The 18513-nt window shown below is 45.1% G+C and overlaps 1 protein-coding gene across 1 annotated transcript in view; it reads left to right on the forward strand.

The window, feature by feature from the left end:
• The window catches only part of LOC104496222 (uncharacterized protein C8orf34 homolog), a gene marked incomplete at its 3' end in the record, with an annotated part of 37985 nt that extends 19676 nt beyond the window's left edge, over window positions 1-18309 (forward strand). The window contains exons 3-7 of the mRNA XM_010139305.1: window positions 2737-2822; window positions 7949-8022; window positions 10009-10129; window positions 12347-12849; window positions 18216-18309. Coding sequence (XP_010137607.1) covers window positions 2737-2822; window positions 7949-8022; window positions 10009-10129; window positions 12347-12849; window positions 18216-18309 — 878 coding nt within the window. The remainder of the gene's footprint in view (window positions 1-2736; window positions 2823-7948; window positions 8023-10008; window positions 10130-12346; window positions 12850-18215) is intronic.
• Window positions 18310-18513: the final 204 nt, after the last annotated feature.

Genomic DNA, 18513 nt, shown 5'->3' on the forward strand with positions numbered 1-18513 from the left:
CGCTGCAGAGCTTTCCCGTGGCTGCTGCAGACTCGAGAGGTGCCAGCCGCTCCCATCACTGAATTCACAGCCCTCTCGTGGTGGCCCCATAGCTCTAAGACATTTTTCTTCCATAGTTTATTGATCTAAAATTGGGATAAACTTTTCAAAAAATCTAATCTTCATTAGGAAGCTGGAGTATGTAGCTAAAGCAGATGGAGAGTTTTACCAGCAAGAGAGTTCTTTTGCCTGTATATTGTTTAATAATATTTATTTACTATAATTTTACCATTGCATTAACTGGCGTAATCTGTACTGGAAGGCTGACATCTTTCTGTCTCTGTACCTGTTGAGTACACTAAGAATAGTGCTGGCACAGTTCTAGCATTTTTGTCTTTGCAGAAGATATTAGTAGAACAAATGGAGTAGGTAAGAAATTCCTGGCTTTATACTTAGGTGCTGGAGGAGCTTTGGATTTCACACCAGTATAAAGAACTTACTGGAGGCAGTAAGTCAAGGCACGCGAGATCAGAGTTTGGATGGGTATGTTTGGGAACAAAGAAGGAAGTAAACTCATCCTGTTATAGGCAAGTCAGGACAAGCGATGCTAAAGCTTGGAGTGCTGTTACTGGGCTGGTGGCGAGGTTGCTAGGGAAAGGTGCCAGAAAACATTCAACGTCACCTGAAAGCACCCGGGGCCTTCCAGGGCTTTTGTTGTGTGATCTGTGTTGCTGTAACTTCCCTGGAGTTCTGTATTCTAGGGAAACGATGATTCAGTATTGCAGAGATATCAGAGACAGATGTTAGATGTAGATGTAATGTTCTAAATTGCAGGAAGGAAGCAGATGAATTGAAAGGGGGAAAAAAGTGTAGTCGGTCCAGTAAATCCCATTTATCCCTGTTTCTCCTTCTCATCTCTGAAATTCCCTTTGGTTGCCAGAGAAACATCGCCATTATGTTTGTAATAAGTTTCTTGTGGTTAATAAGTTCATGACATTCATTAATCTTCCAGGCTGTGCGATACGGGTGTTGATCCATACTAATAACTACTTCAAAAAACCCTGTCGACCACTGAAGCGTTTGTTAGGGGTTTGTCAAGTGCATGGTTAACCTACTTTAAATAGTTTCAGCAAAGTCGCTGATTCACCGTGCCCCAGTCTCTGCAGTAACTACGGTTCTGCTGCAGACATGGCCCTAGCTCTGTTTCCCGCGTTGAGCCCCCTCCCTGGCGGCTGCGCCTCCGAGCCGTGCCGGGCTCCTGGAGAACAGGAGAGCAGCCGCAGCACTGCTGCTGCGCTGAAAGGGTTAACGGGTCTTCGTGGAACTCTCCCCTACTTCTCACCCTGTGTATCTACAAGCAGTGAGCTGCGTCTCCAGCAAAGCAGATCAGGGATTTTCCAGGGAATTGTGTGTTCTTTAGGAATAGTGGTTCACAAACCCAGAGTGCTTTGGAGAAGTTGCCCAGAGCCAGCGGCGTTCAGCTGGCGCGGGGCAGAGTGGAGCGAGCGCTTCTCGGGGCTGGCAGCCCCCCGCTCCCTCCTCGGGGAGTGCCCCTCGCTGTCCTGCAGTCCCAGAGGGGTTTTCCTTTATCACCCCCAAGCCAATGGAAGCATTTCCATTGTCCAGATAACAGGTTTTCAGGATTTCTCCAGTGGAATTTCAAAGTTTCTGCTGTGTTCAACCCTGGGGAGCATCAGAATTTGAGCAAACGGATCCAGCCCTGGTTTGCTATCTTTAAAGAGAAAAACAAGTCCCACACCAGAATTTGCAGGCCTGCCACATACCCAGCGATTCTGTAACTCCTGCCTGAAGTCGTTTATTTGGGGATTAACGGATGGTTTGTTCAAGTACTATATCCCTTCTTTCTTCTGTTTGGGCTTTCTTGGTTCATTTTGGGGAGGAATAAAATAGGAACTTGGTAATTTGAGTTAAGTGACATATTTCTGGAAGACTATGTCAGAATAGAATTAAATCTGAATTCCTCTGTCTGTGAGCGAACAGTCACCCTCCTCTGAAGGCGCATCTCCTCCCTGTTTAGTGTTTGATTTGACATCAGCAGCTCCTGAAGCACAGCCTCTGCTCTGCGTAGCACCAGGCAACTCACAGAGCACGTACTCCGAGTTAGTAGTAGTCCATACAAAGAACAGATGCTAAAGAGCACACCTCTCGGTGCTGGGTGTCAGAAACATTTGCATTTCTTTGTCTTCGCGTTTCTGTTTTCCATTCCTTCTCCTTGGGCCCTAAGGTACCTGTGCTCGTGGTTCAGTGATGTTTGAGTTATGTTTATGAATCCATTGTAGCCCTGGAAGTATTGGTTTTCTTCTAATCCATTAATATGGCAGGAATGGTGTTCACCAGTGAACTTTTTAATATTATTAATATAATGAGGTTATATTAACATTATTTCCATTTAAGTTTAGCAACTGGGATTCAAATAATAGTTTCACCTTAGTGTTTTCTTTGTGTATTTTTTTAGTGGAGGGTGGAGCACCTCCTCCTCTGACCGTGGTGTTCCCTCTGCTGTTTCCCACTCCTGCTGTCCGCTAGGATTCAGTTGACTCTTTCTTAGAGGCTAGTTTTGGTTACTAGACAGTCTGGGGTGATGTGAGTGAACCACGGACGTTGGCTTTTCAGCAAACCACCCGTCGAATGAGGATAGGGTTGTGAGTAGGGTGGGTGGTCAGAGATAACACTCTCCTGTGTCTTACCTACGGAATATGACTGCAAATGTTTTCGTTCCATTTTTCCACAATTTAGATTGCAAGGAGATAATTTGGCAGAAAGGCCAGAAGATGTCTCCGTGGTATCTCAGACATCTGAGCCAGCAGTGGCAGACTCTGATGGTAAGTTACGTAAATATTTGCTGCTCGTAAAAAACCCCTAAAACACCAACGTCTTGAATTGAACAGCAGAGGTTATGCCTGTGAAAGACAATTAAACACTTCAGAGAGGGTTTCTAGGCATTCAAACTCAGTCATTTACGCTTCAAACCTGTTAGAAGAGCCCCTAACATGTTTTTGACGTGGCCAGTTAGCACTCCAGAGTAATTCCTAGGTGTATTTTGGGAGCTGCCTTGGGCCAGCATTCCATCTTGGTAGGCAGTTTGTGTTAGCACACTATTTGGGATGTAAAATAGCTCAAGAGCGTAGAAACAGGCTGTTCGTTGCCAGTTGGCCTCTATAGCAAGGGATGGTCTTTGAAATATTTACTACTCCAAATGCATCCACAGGGTTCAAATAATATACAATATAATATATAAAAATAAAAGGTTATAGAATTTCTCCTGTTTTCAAACGAACTGTCAGAAATGCTCCTCTGAATTCTCCAAGCACCACTAGAATTAAAATACAGTAAAGAGGAGTTCCTACAGTAGCTCTGGAGAACATTCGTTTCTCCTCACGTGAAGAGAATCATGCGCTGCGCTAACTTGCGGTCAGGACACTCAGCTTTGTTTCCATTTCTGCTCAGGTTTTCAGACAGAGTAACCCTGAAACCTGATGGAAAAGGCACTTCCGAAGGGAGATCTTGCCAGGAAATGCCCTGCTTTCCTGTGAGACACTAAGCTGATGAAAGTTAACTTTATCTGAGCTGTCACTGCAGTGGAGACAGAAAGGAAGAGGGGTTTGGGTAGAGAGTCTGCACAGATAAACCTTTCAGTCCATTCCATTGCAGCTGGGTGGAACCATCGAGTCTGTTAATTGGATGATTTGACTTGCAGCTCAGTCTTCAGCGGCCACAGACAAGTGATCTTCCCCAATTCCTTCACGCAGAACAAGTCCGGAGGTGCTGGTGGTGTTTGTGATGACCCTGCTAACTGTCGGCTGTTCGGTGCCTCAGGTGTGAGGGCAGCCTGGGCTTTCGCTCCATTCTCCTGCCTCACCTGTAGAGTGGCCTTTGTCAGCAGTAGTAGGCAGCATGTCTGCAGAGCTGCACTTCCCAAACGGCTCTGGTGAGAGTGCTTGGCTTCAGCCCCTCCGGCCATTTGTTTTGCCTTTCACCTGCTATCGATCATTTTGTTGAAAAAAATCAAGAGGAACTCAGAACCTCAAAATGTGATGTTCTTACAGGCTTGATGAGGGTTGTCAGCAGGAGAGACCCAGACTGGTGCCTGCACTCGAGCCTTGTGAAAGGAAGGGAGACCCATTCTGTTAGGAGAGTCATCCCGAGGGAGGGAGGCAGTGGTGACTTGCTTGGGATGGGTGAGGGGGTGGGCAAACATGGGATTATCACAGCAGAAACAAGCAAGGGTAAGACACATATGTAGGAAAAAGCTCCTGAACAGTTTGTTTTGAACAGATCTCTGTCTTCCTCTTCTTTCGGGTGTACCCTAGAAGTGGAGGTTTGCCCACGTTGCCATGCTGTCTGCTGAGACTGCAGGCTTCAATAAAAGAGTAAGCTGTGGCTAAGTGCCGGAGGCACCAGGATTAAAGAAGGCGAAGCTGTCAGAAGGTGCTGGATGCTGTGAAATAATGAAGCTGGATCTTCCACGGTCAGGCAGCACAAGTGCCACAGCCATTCCAGCTTGGACCACTTCATGTGCTTCTGGGCTCTCTGTAGCCAGCGCAGATACAGAGAAGATAGAGAATGCTTTCCCTAGAAAACCACCTCCAGTAGAAACACAGGCAGTAGAAGTTGGATAGCTGGGTGGGGCAGGGGCATTCGTGGTGTTACAAACACGTCCATCTCCTGCCTGTGAACGTACACCAACCTGCTAGTCATAATGCTAGAAAACAGCGAAGCCCCGCGGGCAAAAGGACTGAGCTCAGCAGTGAGGTACTGCCAAACTGCTGTCAAGAGGTGCTCTTAGAAAGGTTCAGCCTTACAAAATATTTTTTTTTCTAAAATGTTGGCGAGTAATACATTTTGATTTGAAAAAAGCGCAGCTGTTTTTTACAAGTAGGTGCAGACTAGAAATGGGCACAGAACTGAGGCAGCTGCCCATCCCAGCAGCCTTTCCTGAAAATGAGCACATGGCTTGTTTTCTGTGCATCTGAGAGTTCCAACAAATATTATGTATGAGAAGAATGATAAAAGAGACTCCTGAAGATATTGTTAGAAATCTCTAAGTGACCAAGACATCATGTTGCAGTGAATTTTTAGTTCTGTCCTCTTAAGAATGTATTGTATTATGAAACCAGCTTCACTTGCCAGGTTTATCTGAATTTATTTTCTGCACTTACTTGCCAGTACCAATGACCTTACTGAGAGAAAACTCTGCGCTGGGAAGTGCTAATGTAAGCCATTCTTGGAGAATATGCAAGCAAGGTGCTGATGCACAGCAAAGTTGAGGATAGCATTGTTTAGATAACGATCGCTTTCGGGGTCAGTGGGAAATCGTTAATTTGTTAGGTCTGGAGCATCTCTCGCCTGGATTTCAGATGGACTAGGTTCAGGAGTGACTGGCAGCACATCTGCTCTAACAGCCCTTATAAATGAGCCTTACTAAAGCAATTCCACCTAGTAAAGTCCATGTAACAGCTTGCGTAAAAAGATGATCTGCAGCATCAGGCACTGTGCTGGCTCCAGTGCCGACCTGGATCTGGTTCTCCTCAGCCACTGCTCTGATCTCCCTCTAGTTTAATACTGCTGAATCTGAGAGAGCTGGGTCTGATCTGAGCAGTGCGGATGGGAGATGGGAGAGCACAAGAAGCCTTAGCGCTGCAGTTTCTTATTACTGTCCTAAACTGCACCTCTCAAAACTATCTCTTTCCTGTTGGACCACTTTGCAGGAAAGAACTGAGGGAAGAATTAATAGCTAGTTCTTGCCTTCCGATTAGAAGCAGCAGCTTTGGTGGCCGCACAGCAAACTTCGCTGTACTGGCGAGCCTGTCAGGTTTGTCTCCTAGACCAGTCCTCCACTCAGCCTTGCTCTTGGTCTGGGCAGGTGGGTGGGGAGAATGGCTGAGGCTTCAAAAGACAGACACCGGAACAGGACTGATCCCATAAAAACCTGCATCTGTAACCCCCAGACTGTTTCTCAGGTTGGGGGGGGGGCATGGTGTAAAAGTCACGTTCTAGTGCGTGGGGTTTTTTTAATTCAGATATTAAGAAGTTGTATCCCTAAAGGATAATTGTTCATTTCATCTCAGTTGCCTAAAGTACCATAGGACCTTTTTTTTCACTTGTTTTGGTCTCTCTTGCTGAGAAATACCTTACCCTAGGAGTGAAAACCTGTGATGAAAGGCAGGAGAAGGTGACGTTACTGCAAATAAGATCTTTGCAGTCAGGGCATTCCTGTGGAGGGAGGGTTAAAATACAACTACTTACTAGGGAGTAAACTCTTAATATGGGGAAATGGAAGGGGTGTAGCACTTCTGAACTTCCAAACCACTTCCTGTGGAGGGAAGGTTAAAATACAACTACTTACTAGGGAGTAAACTCTTAATATGGGGAAATGGAAGGGGTGTAGCACTTCTGAACGTCCAAACCACTCCTCGATTTAACTGAGAAAAGCTGTTGTAAAGTGAGTGACTTTGCAGTGTAGCATGCGGCTCCACACGTTTCTGAGGTGAGTGTGGACAAAGACTTTGTCTTTTTAGTGGCTCTACCTTGATAGTACAACTGGATGGAAACGATAGTCGTATGGTACTGTGCCACAGTGCGTACCTGTGGTATTTTCATTCTAGTGTGTTATTAGATCTACAGATTATGCTGTGATACCTAATACTTAGTGTGCGAAATACACTTCACTAAGCAAATTTCACATCAGGAGTTCATTCCCTATCGAACAGGAGTCACTGGTTTTTAGCATTTGCAGTTAGCCAGCTCCTAGAAAGTAGGGAGTTTCTACCTGAAGAGACTTGCAAAGACTAGGGTGTGTAGCTGCTACCTGTTTTGGTTTTCTTTTAAAGTGCCAGTGTAGTAGAAAGTTCAAAACAGGCATTTGGATGTAGAGGAAATTGGGGGCTGTCCAACAGAAGTAGGCATGTCCAGATGGAACTGCCTGACCAGGGTAAACGATTAACAAGGTAAACGATTAACAAGGTAAACGATTAACAAGGGTGCAGGTATGTGGGAATTAGGGTTGAGAACCAGATATGGCACTGGCAAAAATGTGCTGCCATCTGCAACTTCTGCACAGTTCTCTGACCACAGCTTTGCATCATCATCACCTCTTCTGCCTCCGCTTCCGCTGGAGTCCGCAGTGAATGCGGTGACCATAGCTGCCGCGCCTCAGTGTAGCTCTGACTTAGAGCAAGTATAGGCTGAGACGCTTAACAAAGCAGGACGACTTGAGGAGCTCCCTGCTGAGTGCTGGATACAGCAGAACCTGAGGAAGATCAGGGCATCTTGTTTTCTCAGGCTGCTCGTGAACAGCAGCCAAGTGCCCAGCAGAGCGCTGGCATGGCATGTCACCTGGACATCGCTTGCTCTGCTTCAAACTGCGTAAATGCTGTTTGAAGTCGTCACGTATGCCTCCGAGAGGCATTCAAGACTTCTCACCAGGTCATGTGGTTTTACAAACATGGCAGTTTGGACAAAATTATAGCTTGCGTGGCTTTTAAACACTGCGACCAGAGCAACCAAAAGCAACCAGAGCTGCTTACTTCAAGGGTTTTAACTGCAGTCTAATTAGTTTTACAGAATTAATTATTTAATTTTATTGATCGTATTAAAGCTGAAGATCCACTACTCACTTGTGTGAAGGACAAATGGTATTTGATAGTTTTAATAGTAAAAATAACAAATAAGCTGTGAGACACCTGAAGGAAGCTTGCTTATGGCGCTAATCGTGTTAGAGACACTGCTCCACGTTGCATTAAGCTTATCAGTTAAAATCAGACAGAAGATTAGAGATAAATTAAAATCAAACATAAATTAAAATCCATCGAAGTGTAACTGAAAAGCAGCGCACTTGCAGTAGCCACATTTACCTTTCCAGCAGTTAATTTATAGGCATTTTATTTTCCAAGTAACTAATGCCTACTTAATTAGAGTGATTTACTTCTCTTCTGCCTCTTTGGAACAGCTCAAGTACCCGGAGTTGAAGCACTTTCAGAAGATATTGATGAATTTCAGACTGCCTCTCAACTGACAGGATCTGTAAGTTCCTTCCCTTATGGATAATCGGGTAATTTTTAAAAACAGTTTGATAAAAACTAGGTTTTGCATGAAGATAAAAGCGGTGCTTGCCAGCACTGTCATCGTAGAGAGAAGGAAGCTTTACCTCGTCCGTTTGAGTTTTCAGTTCTCTGGCCGCTTTAATTTTTTCCTTCTAGGAAGGAAGAGCTCTTACAATACCTTGTGTTGTTGGACTAACATGCAGAGCTTCCACGAGAAGCGCAGTCAGTTCACACTGTGTCCGTGTGTTCTTGAATGTTTGCCAGATATCCGCTTTACCAATGGTAATACTTAATTTTACAAAATTAAGAGAGCAAAGTCTTGGGCTTGAGGAGTTCGAAATGATTAGTCCAAATAAAGTAAACAAAATGCGAATGCAGCTTAGGGAAAAAATGACTCTGGTTACCTTCCAGAAACTGAAGCAGATGCGATTGATTCCCAGGTAGCCATGTCTTGCCCCCTCCCCTTTCCCTGTAAACAGAAGACCTGTGCCCGAGTTAACTCACGCTGCCCTATTCCTAGTGTAGGGGTTAGCGTAAAACCTGCTGGCTGGCTGTCCTGGGAAGCAGAGCGCTCGTAATTGCAGCGACCCGGCACAGCCGGTGGAACAGGTCCTGATGTGGAAGGCGGGGACGAGTGGTGGCTGCTGGTGTTGCGGCGGAGCACGGAGGAGGTCTAGTGTTCTTACGGTACCCCACACCCCACCTTGACTGGATTGCCTGATGTCCTTGAGCAGACTACGGGAGCTGAAGGGTTAAACGTTTGGTGAACTCCTACCGAAAACGGACATTGTGTAACAAACCTCCCAGCAAAATACTGCCCCGCAAGTTCAGCTGCGCGAGGAGCATCTGTCCTTGCCAGCAGCTTGGTGGGAGCAGAAGGGCCCAGGCACTCCCGCCGTTGGGTAGCGGGGACGTCCATTGTATTGGGAGCGGTCTCTGTCCGGCGTGCCTGGTGAGGGGCTCTGAGCTATGCGGTGCAGGAGCGGTAGGTTATGCCGGAAAGCCGAGCGCAGATGTCTGTCTTACAGCAGCTAAACCATAACGTTTGCACTTGATTCACAAAACTATGTAGAAGAAAAATTTTAACCAAAATGCATTACATATGTTTACAGCTTGTCTTTCAGGAACATCCTCACGTTTAGATCTCGCTAGCCTTGTTAATGTGAATTTATTTTAAATTAGTTTCTTTTTATTAATGTAAAATTTATTTCAGATAGGCTCTTAAGAACACGTTAATTAATGGGCTGTTTTGTTGGTTTTATGACCAAGTCTTGCACACTCGGCCATATGTTTTTTGTGTATTTCAAATAAGCATTAAAAAAACTTTATCAAGTTTGCCTCACAGTACATTTTAAAATAATTTCTTTTAACTGTGTTGAGTGGGTTCCAGAAAACGCAGGCGATGCTGAACACAGCAGTGTTCAACAGCGAGGTGAGGGAGGGAGGCGGTCTGCTTGCCAGCATCCCTCCTGGACCGCCGCGCTGCCCTGACGATGTAGTTGCTGTTCCTGAAAGAAATACTTCTCGCAGTGATAAAACAGCACGGGCCGTTTTGATGAGGAAATTCTGTGTATTCCCAGAAGTGCTGCTTTTCAGAGATACGGTGCCAAATGTTACGGTAATTTAGAGTAAGTGCAACCCCCACTAAGTAACTGGGCCTGCCCAGAATGTAAATCATTGAAGAATTTGTCCTGTTGCAATGGCTCAGCATGGAACAAGAGCTTGTGCGGAGGTGCGTGTTTGAATTACTTTAGAGCTGCTGACGTTCAATAATGCCTATTTACGTTATTTATGCTACCGTGTAGCAGTTATTTATAAATACTGTAGAGCATTTTCCATACGATATTTTCTATGTAAAAAGCACCGGATTCACTGTTCTAAATGAGGGTATAACTTCTTTTATTGTTTCGTGCATAAATGAGAAACTACATTAAAAACCATTCCCTTTTCTTTTTATCCGTGTCAGTCTCAGACAGTTTGGACCCTGGATGCCACGGGTGTCCGGCCCGGAGGCTCCCCGAGGCAGAAACTCTTAAAGGACTCCTTAGCAGCAAAAGAACTTCAGACCATGGAGAAGCACCTGGCTGGTACGTGTGGCAGTGAGGGATCCTGCAGCACCCAGCAGCACTCACCCAGCCAGCTCTGCCCGTATCCGAGGCGAAGGGAATGATGATCGGTCTCACGTGCTGATGAAAACAGATAAAACCTTTAAACTTCCCCTTTTCTTCCTTGAAGAGAAACAGCACAGTTATTGCTGTGTTTGTAGATGTAATGAGCTTTGCTGGAGTGACAGTGAGTACAGGAATTAAACTGTTAATTCCACTGCACTCTGACGGCTCCATGACACGCCTCTTTGGTTGGTTTTCCCGTTCCACCAAGACTCCGGCCATGAGGAGGTGCTGGTGCTTCACCTGCGTGTAGGCAGCCTTTAGGAGAGGCTGCAGCGCTGGAGAACAGGTGGCTTTGCAGGAGAAGCCCCCTTGTCCCTGAGGCTTGGGGCTCAGTGAAGTCTCTCAACTCAGCTCACAGTGCCGTGGTTTTTCTTAGCCTTGTCTCATTCGTGTTAGCAGAGTTCCATTTTCTCTGGTGTCAGCCAGGCTCCCTGTGTCAGTTCTCCGAGCGCCCGGGAAGCTGTGGGTTGTGCCCAGCACTAGGCGGTCATTTGAGTGCCCAAATCGTGACTTGGTTTACCTGTGCCACGAAGGAACGTGGTCCCTGTCTCAGCTACACCTGCTGAAGGACCTGCCTTTCTCCGACGGGTTGTGTGCTGGGTGAAACTCGCTCCATAACGTAAGGTGCCCCAAGTTAGGAACTAGCACCAGCTGCCGGCAGGACCTTGGCTCAGGACCTTGGTAGTTGAAGGCGGCATTTTTACAAAATCAGGTATCGAAGCAATCGGTTTTCTTTTCCTTCTCTACGTACAGCCCGTAATACTTCTGTCCAAGATCCAGCCTCCGGCGTGACTGTGCCTGCTGTAGCTCACAGGCAAGCACGGAACGGTGGGGGGTTTTTAGTGCCTCCCAGTATCTCGCCGGCTTGCTTTGCTACACTGGTTCTGTGGCCGCTGGGTCCTTCTGGAATATATTTTATCACAAGGAGAACTGTTAAATGCTTAAACAGTTTTTAAGTGCATTGTGATTCATATCCTTATCCTGGTGTTTCAGATACGAAAGCAAAATGCCTTTCCGTCGCTCTGTTGCCTGTGTTTTATTTTCCTAAAGGAAAATAAATGGCACAGACAGGGGATTTTAAAAATCCTAAGTTGTAATTCAATTCTAGTATTTACTGTGGATCAGATAATACTGTAAAGCTGGAGATGTATGGAGATTTATTTTTTTCTTTTCTTTGTGGTTGAGAAGCTGATGCTGAAGCAAAGTCGAAAAGAGGTTTTGTGCTAAATAAAACTGAGTAATAACACTGTGGAAACGTGAATTATATGAGGAGAAATTATTAGAATAATTCATTCACCTGCAAGCTTGATTAGTATGTGGAATTAAGGAAACATGAGGCAGAATAAAATGTTTCTTTAGCTCTTATTAAACCATGCTGTATTCAGATAGTTTATTAGCATAGCGAACCATCACAGGGCAGTTAAAGGTCTCTAATTTGGGAAAGACACGGGCTAAGCGCAGTCTTTAAAAGACCATGTTCCTCGTTCAATTTAAATCAGGTAGCCCGCATTGTCATTTATTGGCCCCCATATTTTTGCCAGGCATCTGACAAGGTCCAGAGGGATGCGTATTGGTTTTTTTTAAAAGCATAATGGAAGAATACTTCAAGACATAATTATTACAAAATAGAAATAATTTTAAGAGATCGGCAAAACAGCAGTTAGAAATAGTCTCAACTGTGTGCTAGAAACCATAACTGGTTTGGAATTTGCAAACAGCAAAACATTTAGTCTTTATAGAGAGTTGAGAGATGCTCTTACCTGAAGCTTTCAGAACTATTTCAGTCTACAGTAAACACAAGTGAAAGAAAACCTCATTTTTCAACAAGCAGTTTAGAATCTGCTTCTTTTCAGACTTTTAGAACCTGAAATTAATGTTATCAAAATGAAAATGAAGTGCTTATTTTATGCAGGTTCTGTCAGTAGGTGTAAATCAGGTGTAGACAGGCTTTGATGAAATGCCTGTCAAACACCCCAACTGTTGATTCTGATGCCGTCTGTTTTAAGGGTGGATAGATTTCCTCTGCCCAGCTCCAGGTTATCACTTACACTGGAGAAAATCAGTAAGTTTTAAACCAGCGAGAAACAGAACATGAGTTTCTTTCTTTTCTTTCTTGTTTGTGTGTGTGCGCAGATATCGAGAAGGACCTCGCGCTGTGGGAAGAAGCAAGGCTTTCCAGGAGCCCTGGTACCCAGCATCACAGTGCACTTACACCTGACCGCCAGGGCAGTCTTCAGGCTGCACAGGGCCAAAATCCGAGGCCACAGGTGCCCGCTCAGATGGGGAAGAACGTTCAGCTCCAGGGAAACAAATCACCACCATTGCCCAGTAACAGCAGAACAGAGGTCTCCAGCGGTGCAAACAGCAGGCCTCCAACGCCCGGTGCACAGACCAGCAGGCCACCAACTCCGTCGGCTCCGGGGAGCAGACCTGTGACCCCGAATAGCTTGCTGTCACGGCCTCTTACCCCTAGCAACCAAGGAAATAGGGAAGGCATCATTAGTATGCAAAGAAGCAGATCTTTGACATCCAAGAGCCAAATGGGGAGGACCCTCAGCGCTGCTTCAGGGCTTTCTGTGCAAATGAGTGGAGACATTGTTGGAACTGTCACTACTCAGAGAAACAGTTTATCAGAAGTAAGATTTTCAATTTAATGGTTTTGCTATGTTTAAGGGCTGCTGTCACGTGACAAACCACTAGTGATGGTTTGTGCTGAAATAAGTCAGCGCGCCTCATGTAACTTACTGCCTGGAAAGAACTTGAGATCCAGTGCTGAGAAACTAGCAAGGACGTGCTGCTCCGTGTGAGAGGTACTGAGGAGGGAGCAGCAGGATTAGTACAGAAACCACGCTGAAGTGCTCGTGTCCCCCCATTTTCTGTAAGCGCTGTAGGGTTCTGCCTGCATAACGCGTCGCGGTGTTACGAGCCTTGCCGTTCCTTAGAGGAGCGTTCCTCTGGGTAGTAAACACAGCTCTGTCGTACCTTTGTGATTGCAGGCGATGTTTCTTCCTGCTACAACAGCAGTGCACAGTTCCTCGCTCTGCTTTTCCCTTCATTTCTCGGACGTATTGGAATGATTAGTGGGACATTGCTGAGAGGACAAATTTTCCAAAACACACCACTGAACTGCACTGACAAAATGTCCAACATCACCGAATCGCTGTCTAGCGCTGAGCGCGCGTAAAACTTCCTGCCCAATATCAACGGCCTTTACAGGGTTAGTCTGTATTTAAAACAGCACAAAGAAAACGTTAAAGTACCTTGTAAATTTGGAGTGGGGTTCTGCTCTGCGGAGCGTGTCTGCCCTAGCGGCGGTGTTAGTGCCTAGGCAGTGGAGGGACGAGCACCTGGGAAAGAACAGCCGTGCTGTCTGTCGCAGGTACAAGCCTCCCGAAGGTGAGTTTTCTCTCAGGAAATGCCAGTCCTGCTGTACTGACTTGAGGAGGAGCTGTCCGTCGAGACTGCTCATTTCTTAACGGTGGAATAATTCACTTCCCACCATTTGTTACAAATCTCTTTGTAATCCATCTGTCAAAGCCTGGAGAGCTCCTTTCCAAGACTCACAAACCATCGTACCTTTAGATAGTTGTTTCTGAGAAGTATCACTTGTTTTAAAAAATCTGTTGGAACACTTGACACAACGTGTTATCAGTCTAACAACTTCTTAAAAAAAATTCGAAAGTGTCATTTATAATAATACTGCTTAGAGATGCCTGTAGGAAAACTAGAGATTTGATACTTAGCCTCCGTTATTCATTATGAAAGAAAGGAAACGAGGCACAGATACCTCTAAAACTAAAGAATTTGGGGAGGAAATTGTACTTAAATTTGGTGGTGCGAAACATCCTCCCTTTGGGTTTGAATGACGGAGCATTAATCCCATCACTTGAGCCACTTCTTCACCTGGAACTGGATTTCCAGCTTATAGGCATGAGGACTCAAGGCGGCCGCAGTTCGACTGAAAGTGTCTTCACTGGCAGTTGATATATTTTCAAATAGAAGTTTTCCACGGAAAAAAATCATGTGATTGTAACAAATTTCTTGTTTGACCAACAAACCCCCTTTGTCTCCCGTTTTGAGGGGTGGGTGTGTTCGTGTGTTGGAATTTTCTCACATATCAGGAAATGAGAATTGAAATTTATGTTAAACTAAAAATGTTGAGAAGAAATGGAGGGTTTCGTTGTTTCCCACTAAACACTTCACTCCTCTTTTTCTTTATTCCTTTTTAAGCAGTCCTGTTCCTAACTAACCGACACCTACCCGTGTGGTGCCCTCTAGAATTCTTGTACAGACTCCCAAAGTGCTGCGTGGTGAGCACGACATCTCCACCGAGGGACATCCACTCTGCCTATCGCTTCTGCTCTTCCCTGTAACAAGGCAGGCCGTTAGACCCTTCCTTTCACAGCCCTTCTGCAGTCACAGCAGTAAGAACCATTCCGTTGGCTGGGACTTGTTGCCCTGTTTGCCCGGCTTTGCTGACAGCTCTTACAGTTCCTGTCCCGTTCCCCTTTTACTGTGTGTTTATACAGGTACATCTCCAGAAGAACCTGAAGGAATGAGCAGCGTTCTTGCCCTGTTTTACAGTTAGAACAGCGTGCCCCGGTTCATTCAGCAAGCCCACTGTAAAGCTGGAGTTAAATCTCAGCGTTTCTAGGCAGGACCCGACCCCCTGTTATAATCCCTTCTAGAAGTGGCAAACTCTTTTCTCTCTCTTCCCTTACTGGGTAGAATAGTGCGTCGGCTGCTAGTGACCCAGCTCAGACCCTTCTTTTCCTCTCACGACACGCACAAGTGACCTTTGGCTTCATGGAAACTTGTCCTGGGTCTAGCTCTGCTTCCAAGGGGAGAGCTGCTCAGATGACACGTTCAGGCTGAAGACCTTCCTCTGCCAAGCTCTAGAGGCTCTCGGGTGACAGAAGGTAGCTGACAGAGGTCTGCCACTCCCAGCCCCCTCTTTGCAGTGTGACACTAGAACCTTTGGGAGCTCTTTTAAGCTCTCTTGGCCCACTGAAGTTCCTGGTCGCTGGGAGAAGTGGGTTTAGACAGAACGTGCCCAGGGAATGTCTCTGTTCAATGACATTTTTTGCTGTGTTAGAGGTGTCCCCTTCTTTGTGGCCATGTGATTTCGTTCTTCTGTGTCACAGCTTCTCTCTGACCATGGAGGCAAGTGTGAGAAAAGTCCAAGGTGGCCTGGAGTAGGAGAACAACAACAAAGTTCTGTCTTTCTATGTACTTCTAGAGATCACAAACCTAGAAAATTTAAGGCTGCTCCTGTAAATGATTTTACAACTTTCATTATAGGTTTTGTATCCTCTTGCTGTATAAAAACAGTGAAATAAAAGAAGGGAAATTGCCTTTATTCTTCTTAGCCTTATGGTGTGGACTGGGATTTCCACCTGATGTGAGCACTGGGAGTTTCTACTGCCAGTCTGTAGAAGGTACTATGATACGATTCTGCGAATGATTCTGCTTCCTTTCTCCTTCGTGATGGTAATGGAATTAACCAGTACGGTGTCGATACATATTGGATGAGAATTGGTTGGTTGAAAAGGTTGTGATTACTGACTCCCAGGAGCATGTTTTACCTTAAGGAGCTTGTATTAAAGAATTCGGAACCTGGATGGGTTTACACCGTGTGCTGTCGCTCGTTTATTTATCTGGAATGTTAACGCATCGCTAACTTACGTGTACTTCCTCCTTTGTAATGTGCGTCAGAGTAACGTGACAAGTCTAAAACACCACGATGTTGCTGGGAAATACAACGCGGGGTGGGTCTTCACTTTCGGTAAATGGCACACTGTAGCTCAGGGTAGTTTATTCTGGTTACAGCACAAATCTAACGTAATTTGTCAAGTACTTAACGTATTGGCTGTTAAGAATGTCTTAGGGTTTTTTAATGCTCGAGACTTACAATGATCTGAGATTTTGTGGACAAGTTTCTTCCTCTTGGCACACATAATATTACAAAGTTCTAACGGGCGTCTTTTATTATCAGTTCTGTTCAAGGCTGAATTGAATTATAGCAGAGAAACAAATGCTACCTTGAGAAATAGTTTTACTATCTCTATAAAACTAATAAATCAGGTTTCCAAATCCTTTGGCAGAGATACTTTTCTGCATTTCACCTTATCCTTTGGTGTTTTGTATAAACTGTCAAAGGAATGTTGAATCCTGCTTATCTCTTCAGGGTGGATTCCATTGAAGTGACACAGTCCTGCGATGGTTATCAATAGCTGTTGAGCTGAACATTCTACCGACTCCCTTGTTTGCCATTTCATTTTCTGAATGCTGAGAATTTTACAACCACTTTTTTTATCCAGAAAGCTTAAAGTGGTACTCAGTAATCTTTATTGGTCTGTCACTGTTAACGGCAGGACATTTCCCCTTATTTGAATAACTCGTTTGATGAACACAAGTTCTCCTCCTCCTTCCTGGAGCACAGAGCGTGACTTGATGCAGTGAGGGCTCTCCTTTCGGTCGGACGCTTCCCTCCTGTTCTGCTGCCTGCCTCATGTCTTTGCTCTGTGTTTCTGGAAGGCTGAAAAGGACGCTGATCGGTGTCAGAGCTGCTGGCTCCTGCTGCAGCAGTCCTGTTCAGAGAACCCGAACGCTCTGCCCCGTCCCCTGCTCTCGTCAGCCACCTGCCCCTGCGCTGCGCACGCCGGAGGCGGCAGTGCCTGCGGAAGGGGCTCCTGGAGCTGCTGCTCAGAGCTCAGCATCGGGACGCTGCGGCAGGCTGTGTGGGCTTAGAATGGATTACTGACAGAATTAATAATTCACTCCAGTGAGGCAGATCTTTACTGAACAGCCTTCGGGCACCAAGAGCTGATTTAAACAAGCCTGGTTTCTGTTTTTAAACCACAGGGCCAAACTGCCAATGAGCAGTTAAGAGCAGAAAGCACTGCTTAAATAAGGCTTCGTGTCTCTGATGCAAGAAAATACTTCAGATTAAAAAATGGTCTTTCTTAGTTTGTTTGTAGAGAGGTTTTGTGTCTTTTGTAGAAAAAATGATGAAGGAGCATGGAGAACATAAAAAAAGTATGCCGTAGTGCTGTGCAATGTAATTGAACTTTGAATATGTAGATTCTGTTTTTCTGCTGGTATAAAAGATGACAGGGCTACTACCCCCCCTTCTTTTTTCAGGTACCTGTAAGAATCTGGCCAGTAATTTTACATTGTCTGGCCAGTGTTTAAGTTCCCTTTTAGAGAACAGAGTTGCATGTTTGGACTGTTTTGGAAAATAAAATTCTGCATTCCAGTCTCATCTCTCACCTTGAATACTGCAGAGGAACCTGTCAGAGTGTTTTATATGTCTGTGTGTGTACGTGCTCACGTACGTGTGTGTGTATGGAAAAATAATTTTATATACATACATATATATGTTATATAAAGAAGGAGGCACTTGTAAAACATTTTAAAGAGCATATATTCCGCTGATTTTTAACTGTGAAAACATTTATATTTTGATGCTTAGAGTTTTATGGTGTCTTGGAGACAAAAGTTTCCATAGCATTTTTCCTTCCAAGGCTTTCTCCTTCTCCAGTAAAACCATAGGTTCTAAATCAAGCTTCAGGTCCTTGTTCTTACTGCACTGGAGTCGGTGAAGGTTCTGTCAAACGAAAGCCGTACCTGAGCAAATCGTGCATGGCATGTCTAGGCATAGTCCAGAGGCTGCAGGGACGGGTGAGGTAGCTGCATTAAGGTTTTGTTCTGTGTGGCTGCATTTCTAAGATGCGTAGGGATTTATCTGTGGCTATCGCAGATAGATAGCTAGAGGTTTGGGGCTTTTTTTCCAGAATAGATAAATAAATAAGAATTGCATTTAAAAAATTGTAGGGAGCTGCATAAGCTCTGCAGTCTGGTTTTAATTCACAGCAAGGTTTTTGTTTTATTAAAGGCTTTCTTCTCTCTAGTTAATTGAGGCTGGAGTGTTTGCTGCAGTCTGCATTTGTAGAGAACCATTCTCTGTCATTTTTTCTAAAAATAGATCTGTTTGTGACAGGATGAATTCTTACAACAGCTTCAGCTTGCTCATCAACCTTGGATGTTGCCGAGTGACACAGAGAGTGAAGGAGTGGAAGCTGACCAAGACAAATGTAAGTATATTTGTTAGGACCAGATAATATGTCAGAACCCCTCAAACTTTTACCTTCTCTTTCTCATACCTTACAACGCTGTGAAGATGTCATGGCTGCACACAGGAGCTGTTCTCCTAAGTACCAATTACTCATTTGTTTGGGGGCTGAACTTCACCTCATTGATCCACGGTACCTCTCCAGCAGTGGCTGCATGATGAAAGC

This window comes from Buceros rhinoceros, unplaced genomic scaffold, assembly GCF_000710305.1.
Source record: "Buceros rhinoceros silvestris isolate BGI_N320 unplaced genomic scaffold, ASM71030v1 scaffold5787, whole genome shotgun sequence".
Lineage (NCBI taxonomy): Eukaryota > Metazoa > Chordata > Aves > Bucerotiformes > Bucerotidae > Buceros > Buceros rhinoceros.